Raw genomic sequence first — 19,837 nt, forward strand, 5'->3', positions numbered from 1 at the left:
TATAACGACTGGTGCATGTTCAACAACAATATGCTTGCATAGCAGGTGCATGCTTTCGACTACTTTAGCTATAGTCGGTTAAACTCACTCTGCAGTAACTTCGGGAAGTGTAAAAAGGCATTCATCTTGGAGAATACATCCGATCAATGTGATTTCTGTTGTGATTGTTTGGGCCATACCTAATATTGCGAAACAATTTAGCTTGAAAAACGGTTCGCGCTTTCGTAAGGATTATATCATGTAAAGTCAGTTACATTACTGGTATCCCTCAGTCTTGAGCTCGTGCCGACCAACGATGTACATAAACCCTGGATTGTTGAATGCTATGTATTGGCCATTGATAGGCTTTGAAGCCAACGGTCGGCCATATTGGCACTCCCCAGCAGGAGCAGTCCTCCATAGGAATGAATGGAATTCTACAGTATTTCAATTAAATGTTAAGAACAAAATGACATGTATTTAAGTATTTTGTTGTTGTAGTGGGGACAGTAACATTAGTCATCTCAAAAAATGATACTTGGAAGATATATATATATATTTTAATATATTTTTTAATGTTCAGCCCACATAATACAATTTAAATGTATGCATTAAGGTGTCTGTAATAGAATACATGTGGCAAAAACGAATGTAGACATTAATAAATGCATTTCTATGGATTCCTAAATATTTTTTACAATGATAAGGGCCTATCAGTCAGCATATATATAAATAATTGGTGCCAACCCAGTGCCGCCTGCATCCGTGCGCTCTGCTTTTCCCAAAAGGTTCGGTTTGAAATAAACATCGCACCTCATAAACGCTTTCCAACTGATTCATAGTAGTTCTGAAATCGTATTCAATGATCCGTTTATTATAGCTTCCTGCAGATTAACCTTTTCTTGAAATATTGAAATATAGATATTCAATAAGAAGGCTTATACATCCAAAATCCTTACTGCGCAAGAAGTGTTGCGCACTCCAGCGGCTTCGTGGGCGAGCGCTTGTGTCACTGGAGGTAGACTAGAGTGCACTGGACACATTGTAGACATGTACTTCCTGTTCAAACCGGGTGTGCCTCATTATGCTTGAACTCACAGAACAATCATGGCCTGGCTGAAAGAAAACACCATGCACTTGTATCAAGCACTGAACTATAACCTTCAATAGCTTTGTTTTTTAGGTCCGTTGCCTTTCCTTTCAGAGATCAGAAGATCTGTGCTGCAGCTGACCGCGTATGACCACTCGCTCTTCCACGGTCAGTTGTACCAGCGTCTGGCCTTAGCTTGGGCAACTACCACGGTGGGGTCTTCGGGGTCGTCCTCGTCGGAGTTCGGTTCCTTCTCGAGTTTGACCGCGTGCAGGGCGTAGTTGATGCTGGTGCTCTCTGTCCAGCTCCAGGCCCGTGACAAAGGGTTATACAGCATCCCTCGGATAGACTCCACATGGAAACCATCTGGGACAGAGTGGAGATAGAGAGGAATAGGTCAGACAGAAAAAGAGAGGGATCGGGAAAGAATGGGTGAGAAAGAGAGGATGAGAAATAAGAGAACGGGACAATTGAAAAGACAGAAAGCGAGAGAATGGATTAGAGAAAGAGAGCGAGAGACAGAGGGTCACACACAACCTCCTATTGGAAAGTGAGAACGAAAGAATGAGCCAAACAAAGACACCAGTATGCCTTCAAAAAAAGAGGCACCAGCACAATAGTAAAAGACCAAAGGAACAGTAGAAAGAGCTAAGAGGAGAGTGAGGAAGAGGAGTAGCAGCATGTGAAGGAAGAGCAGGCAGACTCACTGGACTCCAGCAGGCGCTCCAGCTCCACGGGGCTGACAAACTTATCCCAGTCATGGGTTCCGCTGGGCACGATGCGTAGCACCTCCTCTGCTGCCACGATGGCCAGGGCGTACGACAGCTGGGTCTTGTTGATGGTGGTGATGAAGAGGGAGCCTCCTGGCTGCACACAGGAGGGAGACCGTTACAACCCATGGTTGTGTTCATTAGGCACCAAACCAGAAGAGACTACCTGGACCAGTACCTGGTCCAATAAGAAATGCTCGTTTTCCTTTTCCCGTTGCAAAAATGTTTTTTTGTTGTTGTTGTTGTTGTGTACACTAATGAATGTGACCCAACAGATGTGAGTCGCTTCGGGTGGCGCTATTGTTGTCAATTGAGTGGCAGTGACACAAGTTTGACAGATAAGAATTCAATAGAAAAAAAACTACTGAAAGATCAGGTAAAGGGGACAGGCTTTGAATGCTTCATCTAACACATCAGAGACTGTACACACAACTGTTACAAGGAGAGATAAGAGCTGGTTTACATCTCAACCAACGAAGCTATTTTAAACATGACATTGTACAGAGCAAATTATATTTTTGATGGTCGGTATTAAAAGAGTGGGTGAAAGATTTGGGCCGGACAGAGTGAGAATCTGGATGCAATGGTATTAGAGGAGAATAGGAAGATTTGGGCTCGCTCAACTCATTTGTCCTGCAACACACTGACCCATGAGATTGGAGGCATCTGGCCCTCGGACCGATACAGAGGTCAACCTAAAAGATACAGTCGATAGTACAAATCACTCACACACACACCACGGATACCTCAATGAAGTGACTGTTCTCTCAGAGAGTAGTCACACGGCCACATCACACATCAAATGTGGAACGAGTCACATGACCCACCTTGAGCACCTGGTTGCAGCAGAGTGTGAAGGTTTCCAGGTCAGCCAGATGTTCCACCACCTCAGAGGCCACCACCGCATCAAACTGCCCCGCTCCCTGCCCCCCCTTTTCAGAGAGCTCCTCCAGAGTGTTGGCACGGTAACGCACATTGCCACGCAGGTCTGGATCATGCCACGCATGTACCTCCTCTGTCCCAATACTGTCTGCCACCGGGTCAATGCCTAGCACATCTGCCCCCAGTCTACCCAAGGGCTGGGAGGTTGGGAGAGAGGGAGGGAGGGTAGAGGAAGTGAGTTTATACATACAGTGCCTTCAGAAAGTTCACACACCTTGACTTTTTACACATTTTGTTATGTTACAAAGTGGGATTAAAATGTATTTAATTGTCAAATTGTGTCAATGATCCCTACACACAATACCCTGTTATGTCAAAGTGGAATAAAAATGATACAATTTTTAAAGATGTTTATGAAAAGTAACACACTAATATATCTTGATTAAATAAGTATTAAACCCCCTGAGTCAATACATGTTAGAAAATAACTTTGGCAGCAATTACAGCTGTGAGTGTTTTTGTGCATACCGGGATTGGGAAAATATTTGCCCATTCTTTTAAAATGATTCAAGCTCTGTCAAGCTGGTTGTTGATTATTGCTAGACAGCGATTTTCATGTCTTGCCTTTGATTTTCAAGCTGATTTAAGTCAAAACTGTAACTATGCCACTCAGGAAAATTCAATGTCATCTTGGTAAGCAACTCCAGTGTATATTTTGCCTTGTGTTTTAGGTTATTGTCCTGCTGAAAAGGTACATGTGTCTCCCAGTGTCTGGTGGAAAGCAGACTGAACCAGGATTTTCCTCTACAATTTTGCCTGTGCTTAGCTCTATTCCATTTCTTTTCATCCTAAATAACTCCCTAGTCTTTGCCGATGACAAGCATACCCATAACATGATGCAGCCACCACCATGCTTGAACATATGAAGAGTGGTACTCAGTGATGTGTTTGCCCCAAACATAACACTTTGTATTCTGGACAAAAAGTACATTTCTTTGCCACTTCTGCTACTCTTCTTCCTCACCCTCTTTTTTTGCAGTATTTTAGTGCCTTATTGCAAACAGGATGCAATATTTTTATTCCGTACAGGCTTCCTTCTTTTCACTCCGTCATTGAGGTTAGTAGTGTGGAGTAACTACAATGTTGTTGATCCATCCTCAGTTTTCACCTATCACAGCCATTAAAATCATTGGCCTCATGGTGAAATCCCTGAGCAGTTTTATTCCTCTTCGGCAACTGAGTCAGGAAGGACACCTGTATCTTTGTAGTGACTGGGTGTATTGATACACCATCCAAAGTGTAATTAATCACTTCACCATGCTCAAAGGGATATTCAGTGTCTGCTTTTTAAATTTATTTACACCCTATCTACCAATGGGTGCCCTTCTTTGCGAGTCATTGGTTATCCTCCCTGGTCTCTGTGGTTGAATCTGTGCTTGAAATTCACGTCTCGACTGAGGGACCTTACAGATAATTGTGTGTGTGTGTGTGTGGGGTACAGAGGACGGGGTAGTCATTCAAAAATCATGTTAAACACTATTATTGCACACAGAGTCTGAGAATTATCATGTGACTTGTTATGCACATTTTTACTCCTGTACTTATTTAGTTGCCATAAAAGACATTACATCTTTGAATTTAATACATTTGTAAAAAATGAAAACTAAATTCATGATGGGGTATTGTGTGTATATCAGTGACACAGTCTCAATTGAATCCATTTTTATACACAACATTTTTGAAAAAGTCAAGGGGTGTGAATACTTTCTGAAGGCACTAATTGGATTCTAATGGTTCCAGAATAAAATGATGAATACTTGGCCCTTAAAAGAACACTGTCCGTCTATAGAGCGACGTGATAGAATGACGCCACGGCAGAGAGAGAGCGAAAGTGAGTTTATACATATGGATTCTACAATAGAATTATGAATGCCTGACCCTTGAAAGAACACTAACAGTCTGTTTGGTGAGTGAAGTGCTGGAAGGAAGGTAGAGGGGGAGGGAGAGGTGGCCGGTGGGAATTGGGAGCAATTTCGATATAGAGAATTTGAGGAGTTGATGAAAGTCCCTGAGACGCAGCGCCCCCTTCTGGCTAAATGTGTGTATGGCGTTGGCACGTGTGTTTACAGCGTAGCGCTGCCTGCTCACCCGCAGCCAATCTTCATCCTTCCACAGCTGATCTCTTCTGAAGGGAATTTCCCTAACGACACGATTCTCTGAGACAGACTCGTACAGTCTAAAGTCTAACAGACTGTGTGTGTGTCTCTGTCTGTATGTGTGTGTGATAGAGAGCTATATCAGACCTGAAGTTGTCTCCTCAAATCAAACCAAACTGCTGGTATGTGTTCACTTCAAATAAGAGCAAGGAAACAAAGTTATCAAAAAACTAACAAGCACAAACAACCAACTGTCCTTTCCACCAAACCCTGACCAGTCAAATTGAAAGGAAATATGAATGTAGTTGACATTTAAACATATTATTAGCAACTGGTAGAGCAAGTAGAGCAAGGAAAAGGCTTGCATCACAAGCAGAATTGTACTGCACAGGCTACATTCAAAGTGAAGCTACATCTGATTTGATAGCCTGCAATTCAAACAATTGGAATTTCCAAGCAGGCGTATAGGGATAGGAGTCTGTCCACAGCAGCATCAGACTGCATATCTATCTCATTCATACACACACAAAAAAAGACACACATTTTACCTCAGTGAGCAGCCCCCCGCCACAGCCTACGTCCAGTATTCTGAGCCCAGCCAGGGGTTTCCCCGGCTGCCGCCCGCCATGTGCGTTCAACAGATTATCCCTGAAATAGAGGTCAGAGGTCACACTATGAAAACACACAACCACTCTTTCCACCCCATCCCCAGAGCCACACAGTGCATTCAGAAAGTATTCAGACCCCTTGACTTTTGCACATTTTGTTACGTTACAGCTTTATTCTGAACTTGATTAAATTGTTACTCATCAATCTACACAAAATACCCCATAATGGCAAAGCAAAAACAGGTTTTCAGAAATTAAAAACAGATCACATTTACATAAGTATTCAGACCATTTACTCAGTTTGTTGAAGCACCTTTGGCAGCGATTACAGCATCAAGTCTTGTTGGGTATGACGCTACAAGCTTGGCACACCTGTATTTGGGGAGTTTCTCCCATTCTTCTCTGCAGATCCTCTCAAGCTCTGTCAGGTTAGATGGGGAGCGTCGCTGCACAGTTATTTTCAGGTCTCTCCAGAGATGTTAGATCGGGTTCAAGTCCAAGCTCTTGTGGGCCACTCAAAGACATTCAGAGTCTTGTCCCGAAGCCACTCCTGCGTCGTCTTGGCTGTGTGCTTAGGGTCGTTGTCCTGTTGGAAGGTGAACCTTCGCCCCAGTCTGAGGTCCTGAGCCCTCTGGAGCAGGTTTTCATCAAGGATCTCTCTGTACTTTGCTCTGTTCATATTTCCCTGGATCCTGACTAGTCTCCTAGTCCCTGTCGCTGAAAAACTTCCCCACAGCATGATGCTGCCACCACCACGCTTCACCGTAGGGACAGTGCCAGGTTTCCTCCAGACCTGACCCTTGGCATTCAGACCAAAGAGCTCAAATCTTGGTTTTACTGAGGAGTGGCTTACGTCTGGCCACTCTACCATAAAAGGCCTGATTGGTGGAGTGCTGCAGAGATGGTTGTCCTTCTGGAAGGTTGTCCTTCTGGAAGGTTCTCCCATCTCCATAGAGGAACTCTGGAGCTCTGTCAGAGTGACCAGTGGTCACAGAAGGCCAGCATCCCGGAGTCGCCTCTTCGCTGTTGACGTTGAGACTCGTGTTTTGCGGGTACTATTTAATGAAGCTGCCAGCTGAGGACTTGTGAGGCGTCTGTTTCTCAAACTAGACATTAATGTACTTGTCCTCTGGCTCAGTTGTGCACCGGGGCCTCCCACTCCTCTTTCTATTCTGGTTAGAGCCAGTTTGCGCTGTTCTGTGAAGGGAGCAGTACACAGCGTTGTACGAGATCTTAAATAAAATAAAAAGTTACGAGGCTAACTGTGGCTGCAGTGCATGCACAGTGCATGGGCTTTCTAATCCTACAGTTACAAATAACATCTTCCATTGATTAGATATCTCCTAACTTTTGCCACACACAGATCGAGGCTCTATGACTGTAGCTAATTGCAGCTTTGAATGATTTAGAATTGGCCAACAACAAGCTACACGCGCCACTCTCCACTCTCGTGAAAAGCTAGAGCATTAGCATAATTTAACAAATTGCGCTCTCTCTCTCTCGCTCTCTACTACAGCAGTTGTGTTTGGATCTGTATGGGCTCTTCCGGACAAGTCAGTTCAAATTACACATACCATAGACCCGTGACAATAATATCAGAGCCGACCCATGACATTATTTCGAATTATGAATCCAGACCCCGAGTATTCGGGTACAGGTGGATCCGTGAAGATTTGTAACTGGCTCCGACATAGATTCTACGTCTAAAGTAGCCCCAAGACACTGGATGATTGTGGCATCTTTAATATGCAATGGCGTGAATAATGGGGGTGAATAAACCACTAGGCATACACACGCGCACCGTATGAAAGGCACCCTGAGGTCGTTCATTGAGTGGAGGGCTGCAAAGTCTCCCTGCTCGTTCCACCACTTGTTGGCGAGAAGCTGGAACCTCTTCACCTCATTTGGGTCCACAGTGGTCTTGGAGGCGGCGCGAAACCTGCAGATGCAAAACAGTTGTCATCAGCTACTCAAATACTGACATGTATTAGACATCGGGGACGTCCCAGGTCGTCTCTGTTGCAGCCACACAGCGTAGAGCTCACATTGGCTGAGTCATATATTCATTAGTGCACACACCGGGCGCAACGGCAGGATAAATTGACTAAGGGAGCAGTGAGGGCGAACTATTTTGGGGGGGGGGGGCTCATGCATTGAAATTATATTGAATTCTGCTTATATTACGCTATACTAAATTAAACATGAAGTTAAAATGCTGAGACAGAGACCTTTGAGTGCTTTTGAAGTGACAGGTTGGTGCGAAATCTGTAGCCCATCTCCTCTGCAATGTAGCAGCACAATAGACAGTGCCCTACACACTTAAACAAGGCTATTTTGGTCATGAATATAGGCTACAAGATAGAGTAATTCATCCATTACAAACAGCCCATGTGAATGTCTTACCAAAATAATGCAAATTAAATGCTGAAAGAAGTGACAGGTAGGCGAGAAATCTCCGCCGCGCTCTATCAGCACCATGGACAGCGCCCTACACACTACAGAAAGACAGCCGAAAACCTATTTTCTGAAATGATGCCACTGGCTATACAACCAAGATTTTGATTGAAACCAACCAGCCAGATCGTTTGTTACCTTTTCAGAAGTTGCAGCCTCTGTGACGCTCTGTGGAACTCCTTGAGTAATCGATCATTCCATTCTCCCCGAAATCTTCCCCCTCTAATGCCAGTTGGATTAGCTGAGCTTTCCTAGTGAGTAGCATGCTTCTTCTGTGCTGACTGAACACATTTGTCAAAGTGGAACCAGCTGTGGACACTCCACTCATGAGCCCTATGATTTAAATGTTGAATATTGTGTGACATGTATGTAGCGTTGTGGGTTATGGTGCTAAACTCCTTGTCTTTTCGTAGAATATATTCCATCATAGACAGAAAAAGTCCACTGCCACCACCCCTCCCCCCTCTCGACTCGATCATGTCCAATGTCCCCCTCAGTGGTTACTGGTTTAAATTAAGTCAATGATGTCCACAATGCCAAAATTGGGTGATTTCTTGCCAGCTGCCTGTCATTAACAAGTGTGGACGCTAATGTTCCCATAGCACTTCAAACTTGTTTCTTTTCACAGTGCATTTCAAATGCTCTTTGATTGATGCGTGCCTAGCAAATCAAATCAAATCTTATTTTGTCACATGTTTAGCCGATGTTATTGCGGGTGTAGCGAAATTCTTGTGTTTCTAGCTCCGACAGTGCATGAATATCTAACAAGTAATATCTAACAATTTCACAACAATATACACATCTAAGGTAAAGGAACGGAATTAAGAATATATAAATATTTGGGCGAGCAGTGTCTGATCATTTGGTACTATCAATAGCATGCTACCGGTCAGAATACCCAGCTTGGGTGAAGGCTTTGTCTGCGTTAGCATTGGACACAACATAGAACTTTCGACATAGGAAACAAAATGCCGCATGTGCAGTAACCGAGTATACCAGACACTCTCTTCCTATGAACCAGTTGCTATTAAATGAATGTTTTTGGATATAAACCCTGGAGCAAGGGTGGGATTCTAAGTTAACCTGGGCTGGCTACTCTGTTCCAAGATCGTCAGGAACAGTCGGCGGTGGCGGGGCTGTGGAGCCGTTATCCTGGTGGAGCTTGTGGAAGGTTGTTTAAGCTCTGCATGCGCAGCTAGCTGGAGCTCGACAGCATCATCGCCGCTAGGCTTGGCGGCGTCCTCGGTGGTTGACGCTGCTGCTCATCGCTCTCCTTCTCCTTTTGGCTTTGTTTGGGTACTTTGGCAAACGCCAATTTCTGATACCCATCGTGGCAGATCAGTTGGTTTGAGCTGGCCAAATAGGCTAAGGCTAATAACACAACCTTTTAACAGCTAGCTAAGAAGCTAACTAAACTCTGTAGTGGTGGAGCGTGAGGCAGAGTTGAGTGAAGCAGCTTCAATGGTAAACTTGACAAAAACCCTTACAAATCAAAAATTACAGGCGGAGGCGTATCACGTTATTCACTTAGCCTACCACAGATGAGAAGCGCTTTTTATGGAAACCTATGGGGGGTGATAAGAGACATATATAAGCCTAGGCTACCGTGTGGCCTAGCATTGAACGTCTGACTGACATGACACCAACGCCTTACTAAAGTCTGCGTGACGCCTGAGTTGCGTGTTAATGAAAGTCATAATGTGCATAGTTTATATTTATATTAATTAAATCTCAACCATAAATGTTAGAAACTTACACTTTTTCTGTACAAGCAGACATTCCGACGTAGCCACCTTGAACTATAGTGTAGCCTACGGCTTGTGTATTTCCTATTATTGCTAATGGCCTAGAAATTATTATGTCCAATCTATAGGTAATTTGTCTTTCCTTCAACACCTCATGGCATGGTATGTTATCTTATCTCGCTGTATACAGATCTAAATGTTGTTAGCCAATCAGACTGTTGTTAACAGTTCCCAGTAGCCTACATCAGACAACCAATAAGAGTTGTGTCCATGGCTTTCAGTCAAATAGAGGAGTTCATAGCTGCTATTCGGGATCCTTGGGATGTCCCTACCTCGATAAAGTATAAATGTATAAAATAGTTAAATTTAGTGTTAGTTTAGGGTTCAGGGTAAGGACGTCCCAAGGAATCCGGATAGCAGTGACCGTTCATAGAGTGAGAACCTGGCACGGTATTTGAGAGCTAGGTGGCAACACAGACTAGTGGCAGAAGAGATTTGAGTGTGTTTCCTTAGAGACGATGAGTCCTTAATCCAACTGAGGAGTAAGTAGGCTATATTTAAATAGTGATATCGTTAGGAAATATTTAGGTCTACTGTGTTAAGGCAAATTTGGTTTATTTGAAAATTATTTTACTTCCCAGGTATTTAAATTTAATGTATGTATATAATTACTGCCGCTAAGGGAGCTGTGACGTCAATGAAGTGCGTTAGTGAGAACTTAGACATTTCTTCTTCATTCTTGGAGAATGACTAGTTCTGAAAACTAACGTTTCTCCGTCTCATCATTTTACCCTATTAATTCAGGTATGTAATGTGCAAAAGTGCAACATGGTTAATTACATAGTCCATGAGTTTGAAGGCAATTGAAGGCAGTTTTAACTGAGTGAAAAACTGGTTGGTATTTTCCCCATTGTAAGTAAGTTAATGGAGTTAGGCTAGGTTGTTAATGGTTTACATGAACGAGAAGGGATTAACATGGCGTCCAAACTTTCTGTACATTTCCCCCCCAAAGTTTTAGATCAAATTGGTTTTATTTTCTATGAACAAAGGCTCAGTTTACTTTAGGTAATATATGTAAATATAGGATGTCACGAAAAAAAATTGATCGTTTTAATATTTGTACGAAAGTAGCGTTTAACAGTTCGCTAGCTTGATGCAAACCAAATTTAGCTTGGCTAAGTGCTAGTTAGCTCTAGCCTAGTTAGTTTTAGTCAATGTCAGCTTACATGTTACTGGTTAATAATGTAATGGTTGTTTGCATTGTTTCCCATAGGCATCCAGTAATTTAGAGTTTTTCAAAATTGACACTGATAGTAGAGCGAGTTATATATAATGTTAATGTGTAGTTGTATGGTGACTCCACGTTTGGATGGACGGACCAACGGGACTGCCATGGGCAAGTCCCTTGACGGGTACCAGGAATGGTGGAAGGACAATCTGAAGGTAATTATCTTTGCACACAACACAGCAGTGTCCAGGCCTCCAGAGTATTCACCCTATCGCCTGCTGTATGGAGGGGAGCCGCAGCAGTTTACTGACGTAAACAATGCAATTGTAATATAACATTATTGCATATACTGTAGTATAAAAATGTGTGATTGACTTAGTGTTTTTCTATTGCCGTTTTTGTATAACGTACTTTGAGGTCACTGATACTCCACCTGATGTGGTGGAAGTTGTTGAACCAGATCAGAACGTCTTCGAAGACCACCTTCAGCACGGTCTGGAAGTTTTGATGTCAGGTTTTTGGCCAGGAAAAAATGATTGTCCGCTGTTCATTTATTTTCTGGCCTTCCAAAAGATATAAGAGATGTATTTGTAATAATATGAAATATAAATTGGATTTATTTCTATTATCAATCAAGGAGAGACTGAACATGGACAGGGCGCATGAGAAAAAGGAGAGCCACCGGAGAAAAATCATGGGGACCAAGGGCCTCGACTTCCGGGCGAATGACTTGGCTTGGAAGAAGGCCAAAAGGAAGGCGAGACCTGGGAAAGCTTGGTGCTCCTAGCTGGGGTCACCGTCCGTTAAGGTGAATTTAAAAATCTCTGATGATAACCATTTGCGTTTGCCGCCTCGTGGTGGGCAGCATCGCCATGCTGTCAGCCGTACCAACACTGGCCCAGGGTTTCTCCAAATAGTCCATCGCAAGGCTAACCACTGGGTCACATTAAGTAACACCCACTTCCAGTGTACGAAAGACTATCGAGAGTAAATATTAGTTCAACATAGGAGAGTTGTAGCGCCGCCCAATGGTGATGTGGAGCAGAGCATGCTGGGCGATCTCTGAGGAGAAGGAAAGAAGTCACTAGAGAAAGTGTGCGTCCTTCAGAAATGCGAGTTCATATTTCTTATCATCCATGTGTGGTGGACGCACTCCTTTGTTATGTTAATTAGCGGGTCTACCGCGAGCTAGCAACTGTAAGCTCGCTAACCTCGTTGTTTCTGCCATCTCATTTCAGACGTTTAACGTTAGCATTTCAGTGTCTAGTCTTACATGCCCTGTGGTTATATGGATGTATACTGTATACTTATTGTGGGTATTTTGTTAGCAATGAGCCTTGTGGATGGATTATACATTCAAGTTCATGCAGATGTCGAAGGATGATGGTGCTGCTCTGTACTGCTGTGTAATTGCACTCCTCTGATCATTCATTAGTAAAGTCTCAGCCATGTTGTTCGGTTGTATTGCCCTGTGCAGCAGAAAAGCTATAAATAATATGGCTACAATTGGTTGTGTAATTGGAGGTTGTATTAAGCCTATACCTGCCACTTGCTATTGCATTTAATTTCCCCCCTTTTCAGAACCACACAAACTCTTAGTTAACTTAATTGTCAAGCCGCACACTGTGCCATTACTGCTCTGTGAATCAGCGTCATTAAACAACCTGAACTGTAATCCTACCGGTCTGTCATCTGTGCCCTTCCAAGCACCTGGGAGAGAACGCAGTGCTAAGTAAAACCTAACCCTAAAGAATATACAATCCACCAAGTCCTCAACTACATCCAGGTAGGTACTGTTAAAGTGTATGGCTCCAGTGGTCATGACACCACCCTGGAGTTTCTCTCACAACTCACCTCTCTTATCTTTTCCAGGGACCATCCCATACCTCCCTCATCAACCCCACTGACATAAACAATTAGACAGGTATCCTTTCTTTTCGGTCTGCCATTCACATCATTGCACGTCTAATCAAACATTTAAATGAAATCATTCAATACCTGTATTTTTACATACCTGATCATCCTTTCAACCTGTGTGTTTGCTTGTTTACGTCTGTCTCCTACCCTGTTCCCTTTACTCTGCTCCTGTTCTCCTGGACCTAGGGGGTTCTGCCTGACACCCAGACGTGGATCCACCTGATTTCCTCCATTACCAACCACCGTCCAACTTTTCATTACATCAGCTACTGTTATTGTCATGTTGTCATCTGCTAAGAAAGAGCAAGAAAACTATCATACTGGGCACATAATGTGATTAGCAGATTGGCTAAAAACACGAGCACCGCAAACACAACGGAGGGCAGCAGCGCCTGGACAATATTGTAAATTGTAACGTATCCCTTGCTGGCATTTGTTAGTTCAACATTGTTGTATTATAAGACATACAATATATATATATATACATATTCAACCAATAGGGTGTACTAATGAGCTATGAGTTTTTAAAAAATCATAATAGAGGACAAATATTATTTCAGTGTAGATAAGGGGATGCCTGTTTAAAATGAAAACATGCCAGCCAGACAAGCCAGTGTACGAATCAAATGTATTTGCATATGAATGGAACGGACATTTTCTGACTTTGTGATCTGTAAGGTAAGTAACATTGATGTGTGGGGAGGGGGCATTGAAATTATATATTTTTTTACCCTGATGCCTGTTAATTCATAAAAAGCACAAGATGGTAAATAACATTAATCGCAATGGTTAAGCCTTTGCAAATTAATAGGAATACATTTAGCCTAATTGGTAGCAAATATGACGTGGAGGAAAGTAAGGATCCTAATCAGGCTTTTGTTTGTCAAATCCAGATTAAATAAAGGTCTTCATGTGTATCAAATCTGTAGGCGATTGTGGGCTAAATCAATGACAAACAGCTGAAATGTTCAGGCTTCATCATGATCTGTGATCAGAACAGGCTGGGGTGTTTTCCCTTCCGTTTAGTTTAAGGATATGTGCAGCAACGCAACTGCACTGAAATGAATAGCCTGATTCAATGGGATTCTCCTGATTAAGTCTTGAACACACTGAAGTCGGAAGTCAGAGATTGCCGACTTCCGAGTTGTTTTGACTGCGCCACTAGAGACCTAGGCTACCTTTTGTTTCTGAATAGGACTACCTCCAACAAAGAAGCCCTTGTGTCTGTATTGAGGTGAGAAATAGGCATATCTAGACAGTAATGGTGGCTGGCTGCGATATCAACTAGCCTAATAAGTTTTGTATTGAGGTGATAGCCCTATTTTTGCTAAATGACAAATGAAATGGTACATGTCACGTGATGTGAACACGTCGGCAGTTTGAAGCCTTAGAAACAAACTTGTCTCCATTGACAGTCCATGTTAATTCATGGCAGTATTTTATGGCACTAGGAAGACGTTTGGGGACTTGGTGAGAGGTATTAGTAGCTTCACGAGGCTTAATTCTGGCATGAATCACCCCCTATAGAAACCCTACACACACACACACACACACACACACGCTGTGGGTGTCCATTATGAGATACAGATTTGGCGCAAACTTGTCACTCAATCATTTGAAATGTTTTACTATTTTTGTTTATGTAGGGCCATAAAACTAGAATGAGGGGGCACATGCATGGCACACACAGAAGCTCAACTAAACAGTCCATACAACACTGGAGAACATTTGGAATAATCAGATTTGCTAATGCGTACAATTCTGAATACAACCCCGGGGTGTAATAATTAGTGCACACAATAGTAAAACGTTTCGCAACGAAAACGAGTTTATATTCACGTAGGCCCCTCCCCGTTTGCTTTCTAGTCTAGTGATGAAAAACCATGCAGCGCCCTTCTGAGATGCTCAGCACGGCTGCAAAAAAGACTACCTGGAACGAAACCATTTTCCGTCAGCATGGAGTTAGTTACAGAAACTGAGTACATGTGCAATCGCTAAGACCCTCATACCACATCTGCAAACTAAAATGTAAGTGTACCATACCTCACAACCGCGAAACCAATTTGAGAGCGACGCTCCAGAAACTGCGTGTGATGTTTACATACTGAAGTCCGAGCTGAAGTTGTAGTGTCATTCACCACACTTGTTAAACAACGGGTACAAAACCCTAAGATGAACCGTCCAAACTTCTTTGAATACATGTTGTCTGTTTTTTACATGTATATTTCTGTTCGGTATCGACAGGTCAATGTGACCGTGGTGTACTCCTTCTCTTACTGTTCGAGTGGAACCACTGCTGTGCGCAGACAGTTCCTACTAGCTACTGTTTCCGGACACAATCTACTCCAGTTACATATTATTATATTGTATAAAAGCTCAATTAAGCCAACACTATGCGTTCAGTAATATATAAATGATTAAATACAACTGTAACGTAGCCTGTTCTAAAGTAAGGTGGGGCGGTGATACATTTTGATGATTGGTGTTGTGTTGAACATATGCACAATATATACAAAAGTATGTGGACACCCCTTCAAATGAGTGGATTCGGCTATTTCAGGCACACCCGTTGCTGACAGGTGTATAAAATCGAGCACACAGCCATGCAATCTCATTTCCAACAATTAAATTCATCAAATGTCTGCTCTGCTAGAGCTGCTCTGGTCAACTGTAAGTGCTGTTATTATCAACTAGTGATGCGTCGGTCGCGAAGGTGAACGTTGGGAGCCGGCTCGAATATCAAAAGAGCCGAATCTATTTATAAACATTTAAAAAAAATTAAGGTATGAATAATCAAAAGATTTAAATTAATAGAATTAACTAATTCAAAGAACGAAAAAATAAATAAAATAATATAGGCCTAAATGTTCAAGCGCACACATTCGTTCTGACTGTCTGCTCAGACTAACAGCCTCACTTGTTGTTCCTGTCAATCAGACACGCAATGTCAACCAATGAACCAAAGATGCGTGAGGGAGGGCCGAGCCAACTCACTCACAGTCACACACTTAGCAGCTGAGGAGAGAGAGGAAGGCCCTGTGTCGGAAGCACAGTAGCATTTTAATCATGTAGACAATGTTAGAGCACAGTGTAGAATTTGCCAAAACAAAATCTCATATAAAGCCGGTTCTACGCACAACCTACACCGGCATATGCGAACTGTGCACCCAACTGTGAAGCTAGTTGTAGTGGAGCTTCGAGAAACTAGCGGGCCTGCTAGTGATAGTGGTGGAGCCAGCACCTCCACACGTGGAGATGTATCCACTCAGTCAAGTAGGCCTACTCCGCGACCCACAGCAACGCAGTCTTCTATGGACCAGTTTATGCCAAAGTCTATGTCTGAGGCAAAACAAGGCCAAAATGATTGTCACCGATTTCCAGCCATTTTCGTGGGTGGAGGACAGAGGTTTTAGAAATTATAGCAATAGTCTAAATTCAATGTACACAATTCCAAGCAGGAAAACCCTTTCAAAATCACGTATTCAACAACTGTACAAGAGCACACAGGCTTAAGTGCGGGAAAGAGTCCAAAAAGCTACTGCAGTTTGCCTTACCACTGACTGCTGGACATCAAGGGTAACCACTTCTTACATGTCACTTCATTGAAGATTTTTCGATGTCTAGCTGTCTTCTGGACTGCTTTGAGTTCAGCGACAGACACACCTCAGAGAACTTGGCAGAGGAACTGTTGAGAATGGCAAGAGAATGGCAAGTAGATGGAAAAGTGGTCTGTTGTGTTAGCGACAATGCAGCTAACATAACCAAAGCCATGAAAGCAGCTGTGGAATACTTCCACAGGAGCACAGTAGGTGCTGAAAAACTAGTCTACACAACGCCAGATGGGAATGCCTGAGCTGAGGCCTTAACAAGACTGCACTAGAAGGTGGAATTCAACATTTTATATGTTGAAGCCGTTTCTTGAGTCAAAGGATGCCATCATCTCTACCCTGGCCATTGTCAATGCACCTGTTGATGCTCTGACCCAAGAGGAATGAGAGGTGGTGGAGGAGGTGTGCAGAGTCCTGGAATCCTTTGAGCAGGTCACTGTGGAGATCAGTGGAGAGAGGTACAGTAAGCAGTTATTACTACATCATTATTTAATCCAGTATTATATATGTATATGAGCAGTAGATGAGAATGTAGTATCAGTAGACAAAACATGAACCTGAACTAATAAGTTACTGTTCTCTCTTTTCAGCTATGTGACAGCCTCAAAAATGATACTCCTGTGTCAGGGTCTGCAGCGAATCACAGCCAGCCGCCAGAGAGAAGCAAATATAACCACAGGACATCTGACAGAGTTGATGGACACCCTATGGAGGAGCCCCTCCTCCAAAGATCTGCAGATCCTCTGAGCTGGTGGAAGAACAAGGCCTCTGTCTACCCACGGCTTACTAAAGTCATGACAGGGAGACTCTGCATAGTGGCCACATCCGTTCCCTCTGAGAGGGTCTTCTCAAAAACGGGACAAATAATTACTGAGAGAAGAAACCGCATCAGCCCCTCGAAAGTGAGGCAGCTTGAAAGTGAGGCAGCTTTCTGAATGTAAATCTCTCATAAAAGAAAAATATGGTCAGCATTGCTGTGTGCTGCTGGTTATAACATGGCAATAAAGAAGAGAGAGAAAAGAGGGACCAGTTTAATGTTTTAAGTGGGATGCTGCAGTTTTGCACATTGCTATTTATTTTTCTTTGATATGATGTAATATTCTATTATTATGTTGTTCAAATTGTATTCGTTTTGAATTGTTACATTTATATGCACTTTGTTTATATACATTAAAAAAGTTATACTTTAATGCACATGTGTAATAGCATCCTGCTTTTTTACATTTATTTCAATTTGTGCGATGCTGCAGTTTTGCAAATTGTTATTTATTTTTCTTTGATATGGTGCAATATTCTATTATGCTGTTCAGATTGTATTCGTTTTGAGCGGTTAGATTTATATGCACTTTGTTTATATACATTAAAAACGTATACTTTAAATGCAAATGTTTAATAGCATTATTTTTCATAACAAACCAATGCATTTTTAAATACATTGTGGTCAAGGTAGAGTATGATTACTGTTCGACTTGAAAAAATAGAAAACATAAAAACATAAAAGAGCTGTTTGGGAGCCAAGAGCTGGCTCTTTTTGATGAGCTGAGCTGAATGAGCCGGCTCACTGAAAATAGCCGGAATGCCCATCACTACAACAACGGCTCCCCAGCAAAGCGGGTTCGCCTAGTGAAGAAAGCCACCGCTTGTCCCCTTGCACCATGGCGCGCATAACGAACTCTGAACCAACTATATTAATTTGGGGAGAGGTCGAAAAGCATTAAACATTTATAGCAATTTAGCTAGCTTGCTGTTGCTAGCTAATTTGTCCTAGGATCTCAACATTGGGTTGTTATTTTACTTGAAATGCACAAGGTCCTCTACTTCGACAATTAATCCACAGATAAAAGGGTAAAGGGAGTTCGTTACTAGTCATCTTTCCTCCTTCTTCTTTGGACTTAAAATGGCGGTTGGCAACCATCTTTAAGGTACATTACCACCACCAACTTGACTGGAATATGGCCCTCAGTTCATCTTTCAATCACCCACAACGGTATATGCTACTAAGAACCAATGAGGAGATGAGAGAGGCGGGACTTGCAATGAGTCAAGTATCACAAATAGAACCAAGCTCTATTTTTTGCCTGGCTACGCAGACACGTGTGAGTGCAATGATTGAATAATTTGTGTACATTTATTTTGCAACCCTCACGCAGTGTTTTCAGCAGATCACCATGCGCAATGCCAAGCTTCGGCTGGATGTTCCAACGACTAGTGGAAAGCCTTTGCATAAGAGTGGAGGCTGTTATAGCAGCAAAGGGGGGACCAACTCCATATTAATGCCCATGATTTTGGAATGAGATGTTCAACAAGCAGGTGTCCACATAGTGTATAACACTAAATCGAACACCTGCAGATGGCGATAGTTGTTTCATCTTGTTTCAGCTGAATAGAGAAAGATTTATGTATGAACTCGGTCCACGGGGGACACATGTATAGCCGACTGCATATGTTCCCTTTGGACGGTAAGATTAAATGACTCAATATCCCCATCTGTCGGCCTTCGTGCTAATATAACAGTCTTGTGTACTGCATTATTCTATATTTCATACATAACATAAAACTGAAATTGTGCCAGTAATATGTACTGAACAAAAATATAAACGCAACATGCAATAATTTCAACTATTTTATTGAATTACAGTTCATATAAGGAAATCAGTCAATTGAAATAAATTAGGGCAGCCGCCAGAGAGAAGCAAATGTAACCACAAGACATGTGACAGAGTTGATGGACACCCTATGTTCATCAATGGACAGAAAGTTCCACAGAATGGAATATAATCACGTGCTATCAGAAACCGCTGCACTTGACCCCAGGTTTAAGAAGTTAGCCTTCAGTGATGCCAGAGCGATTGAGGAGGCTCTTCAAAGAATAACCTCAGCAGCAGGGAGGGACAGCCCCAGCAGTCAGCTGGCTCAGGCACCAGGGCAACAGGAAGAGGGATCAGATGGAGCAGAAGCACCAGCAGTAGTGCCACAAACGTCTGCTGTTTGACGAGAGAGCAACTGGGGATGCAGCACGAAGGAATCCCTCAGCAGATGCCATAATGGAGGTCCAATTCTATTTGGAGGAGCCTCTCCAAAGATCTGCAGATCCTCTGAGCTGGTGGAAGAACAAGGCCTCTGTCTACCCACGGCTTACTAAAGTCATGACAGGGGGACTCTGCATAGTGGCCACATCTGTTCCCTCAGAGGGTCTTCTCGAAAACGGGACAAATAATTACTGAGAGAAGAAACCGCATCAGCCCCTCGAAAGTGAGGCAGCTTGCATTTCTGAATGCAAATCTCTCATCAAAGCAACATATGGTCAGCATTGCTGTGTGCTGCTGGTTATATGGCAATAAAGAAGAGAGAAAAGAGGGACCATCTGTGACAGAACTGCACATTTAAGAGTGGCCTTTTA

General features: G+C 42.8%; 1 protein-coding gene across 2 annotated transcripts; it reads right to left on the reverse strand.

Moving 5' to 3' along the window:
- Window positions 1–531: 531 nt before the first annotated feature.
- Window positions 532–15,105, reverse strand: coq3 (coenzyme Q3 methyltransferase). Of its 2 annotated transcripts, none has more exons than XM_038977283.1 (6): window positions 14,873–15,105; window positions 7,287–7,424; window positions 5,426–5,525; window positions 2,667–2,918; window positions 1,777–1,936; window positions 532–1,435 (listed from the first exon to the last, which is right to left on the reverse strand). In XM_038977283.1, exons 1-6 carry the CDS (start codon window positions 15,028–15,030, stop codon window positions 1,239–1,241), a joined length of 1,005 nt encoding a protein of 334 aa, XP_038833211.1. In that variant the 5' UTR covers window positions 15,031–15,105; the 3' UTR covers window positions 532–1,238. The 2 variants fall into 2 exon arrangements, with proteins under 2 accessions (XP_038833211.1, XP_038833210.1); XM_038977282.1 differs by lacking the exon at window positions 14,873–15,105 and adding an exon at window positions 12,927–13,073.
- Window positions 15,106–19,837: the final 4,732 nt, after the last annotated feature.

This window comes from Salvelinus namaycush, chromosome 37 (genome assembly GCF_016432855.1).
Source record: "Salvelinus namaycush isolate Seneca chromosome 37, SaNama_1.0, whole genome shotgun sequence".
NCBI lineage: Eukaryota > Metazoa > Chordata > Actinopteri > Salmoniformes > Salmonidae > Salvelinus > Salvelinus namaycush.

Coding starts and splice junctions, on each gene's coding strand:
- coq3 (XM_038977283.1), bottom strand. CDS start 15,030: ATGTATTCAAAGAAGTTTGGACGGTTCATCTTAGGGTTTTGTACCCGT. Junction 1,937..2,666: donor GCTGCAACCAGGTGCTCAAG/GTGGGTCATGTG, acceptor TCCTGTGTGCAG/CCAGGAGGCTCCCTCTTCAT. Junction 1,436..1,776: donor GGAGCGCCTGCTGGAGTCCA/GTGAGTCTGCCT, acceptor ACTCTGTCCCAG/ATGGTTTCCATGTGGAGTCT.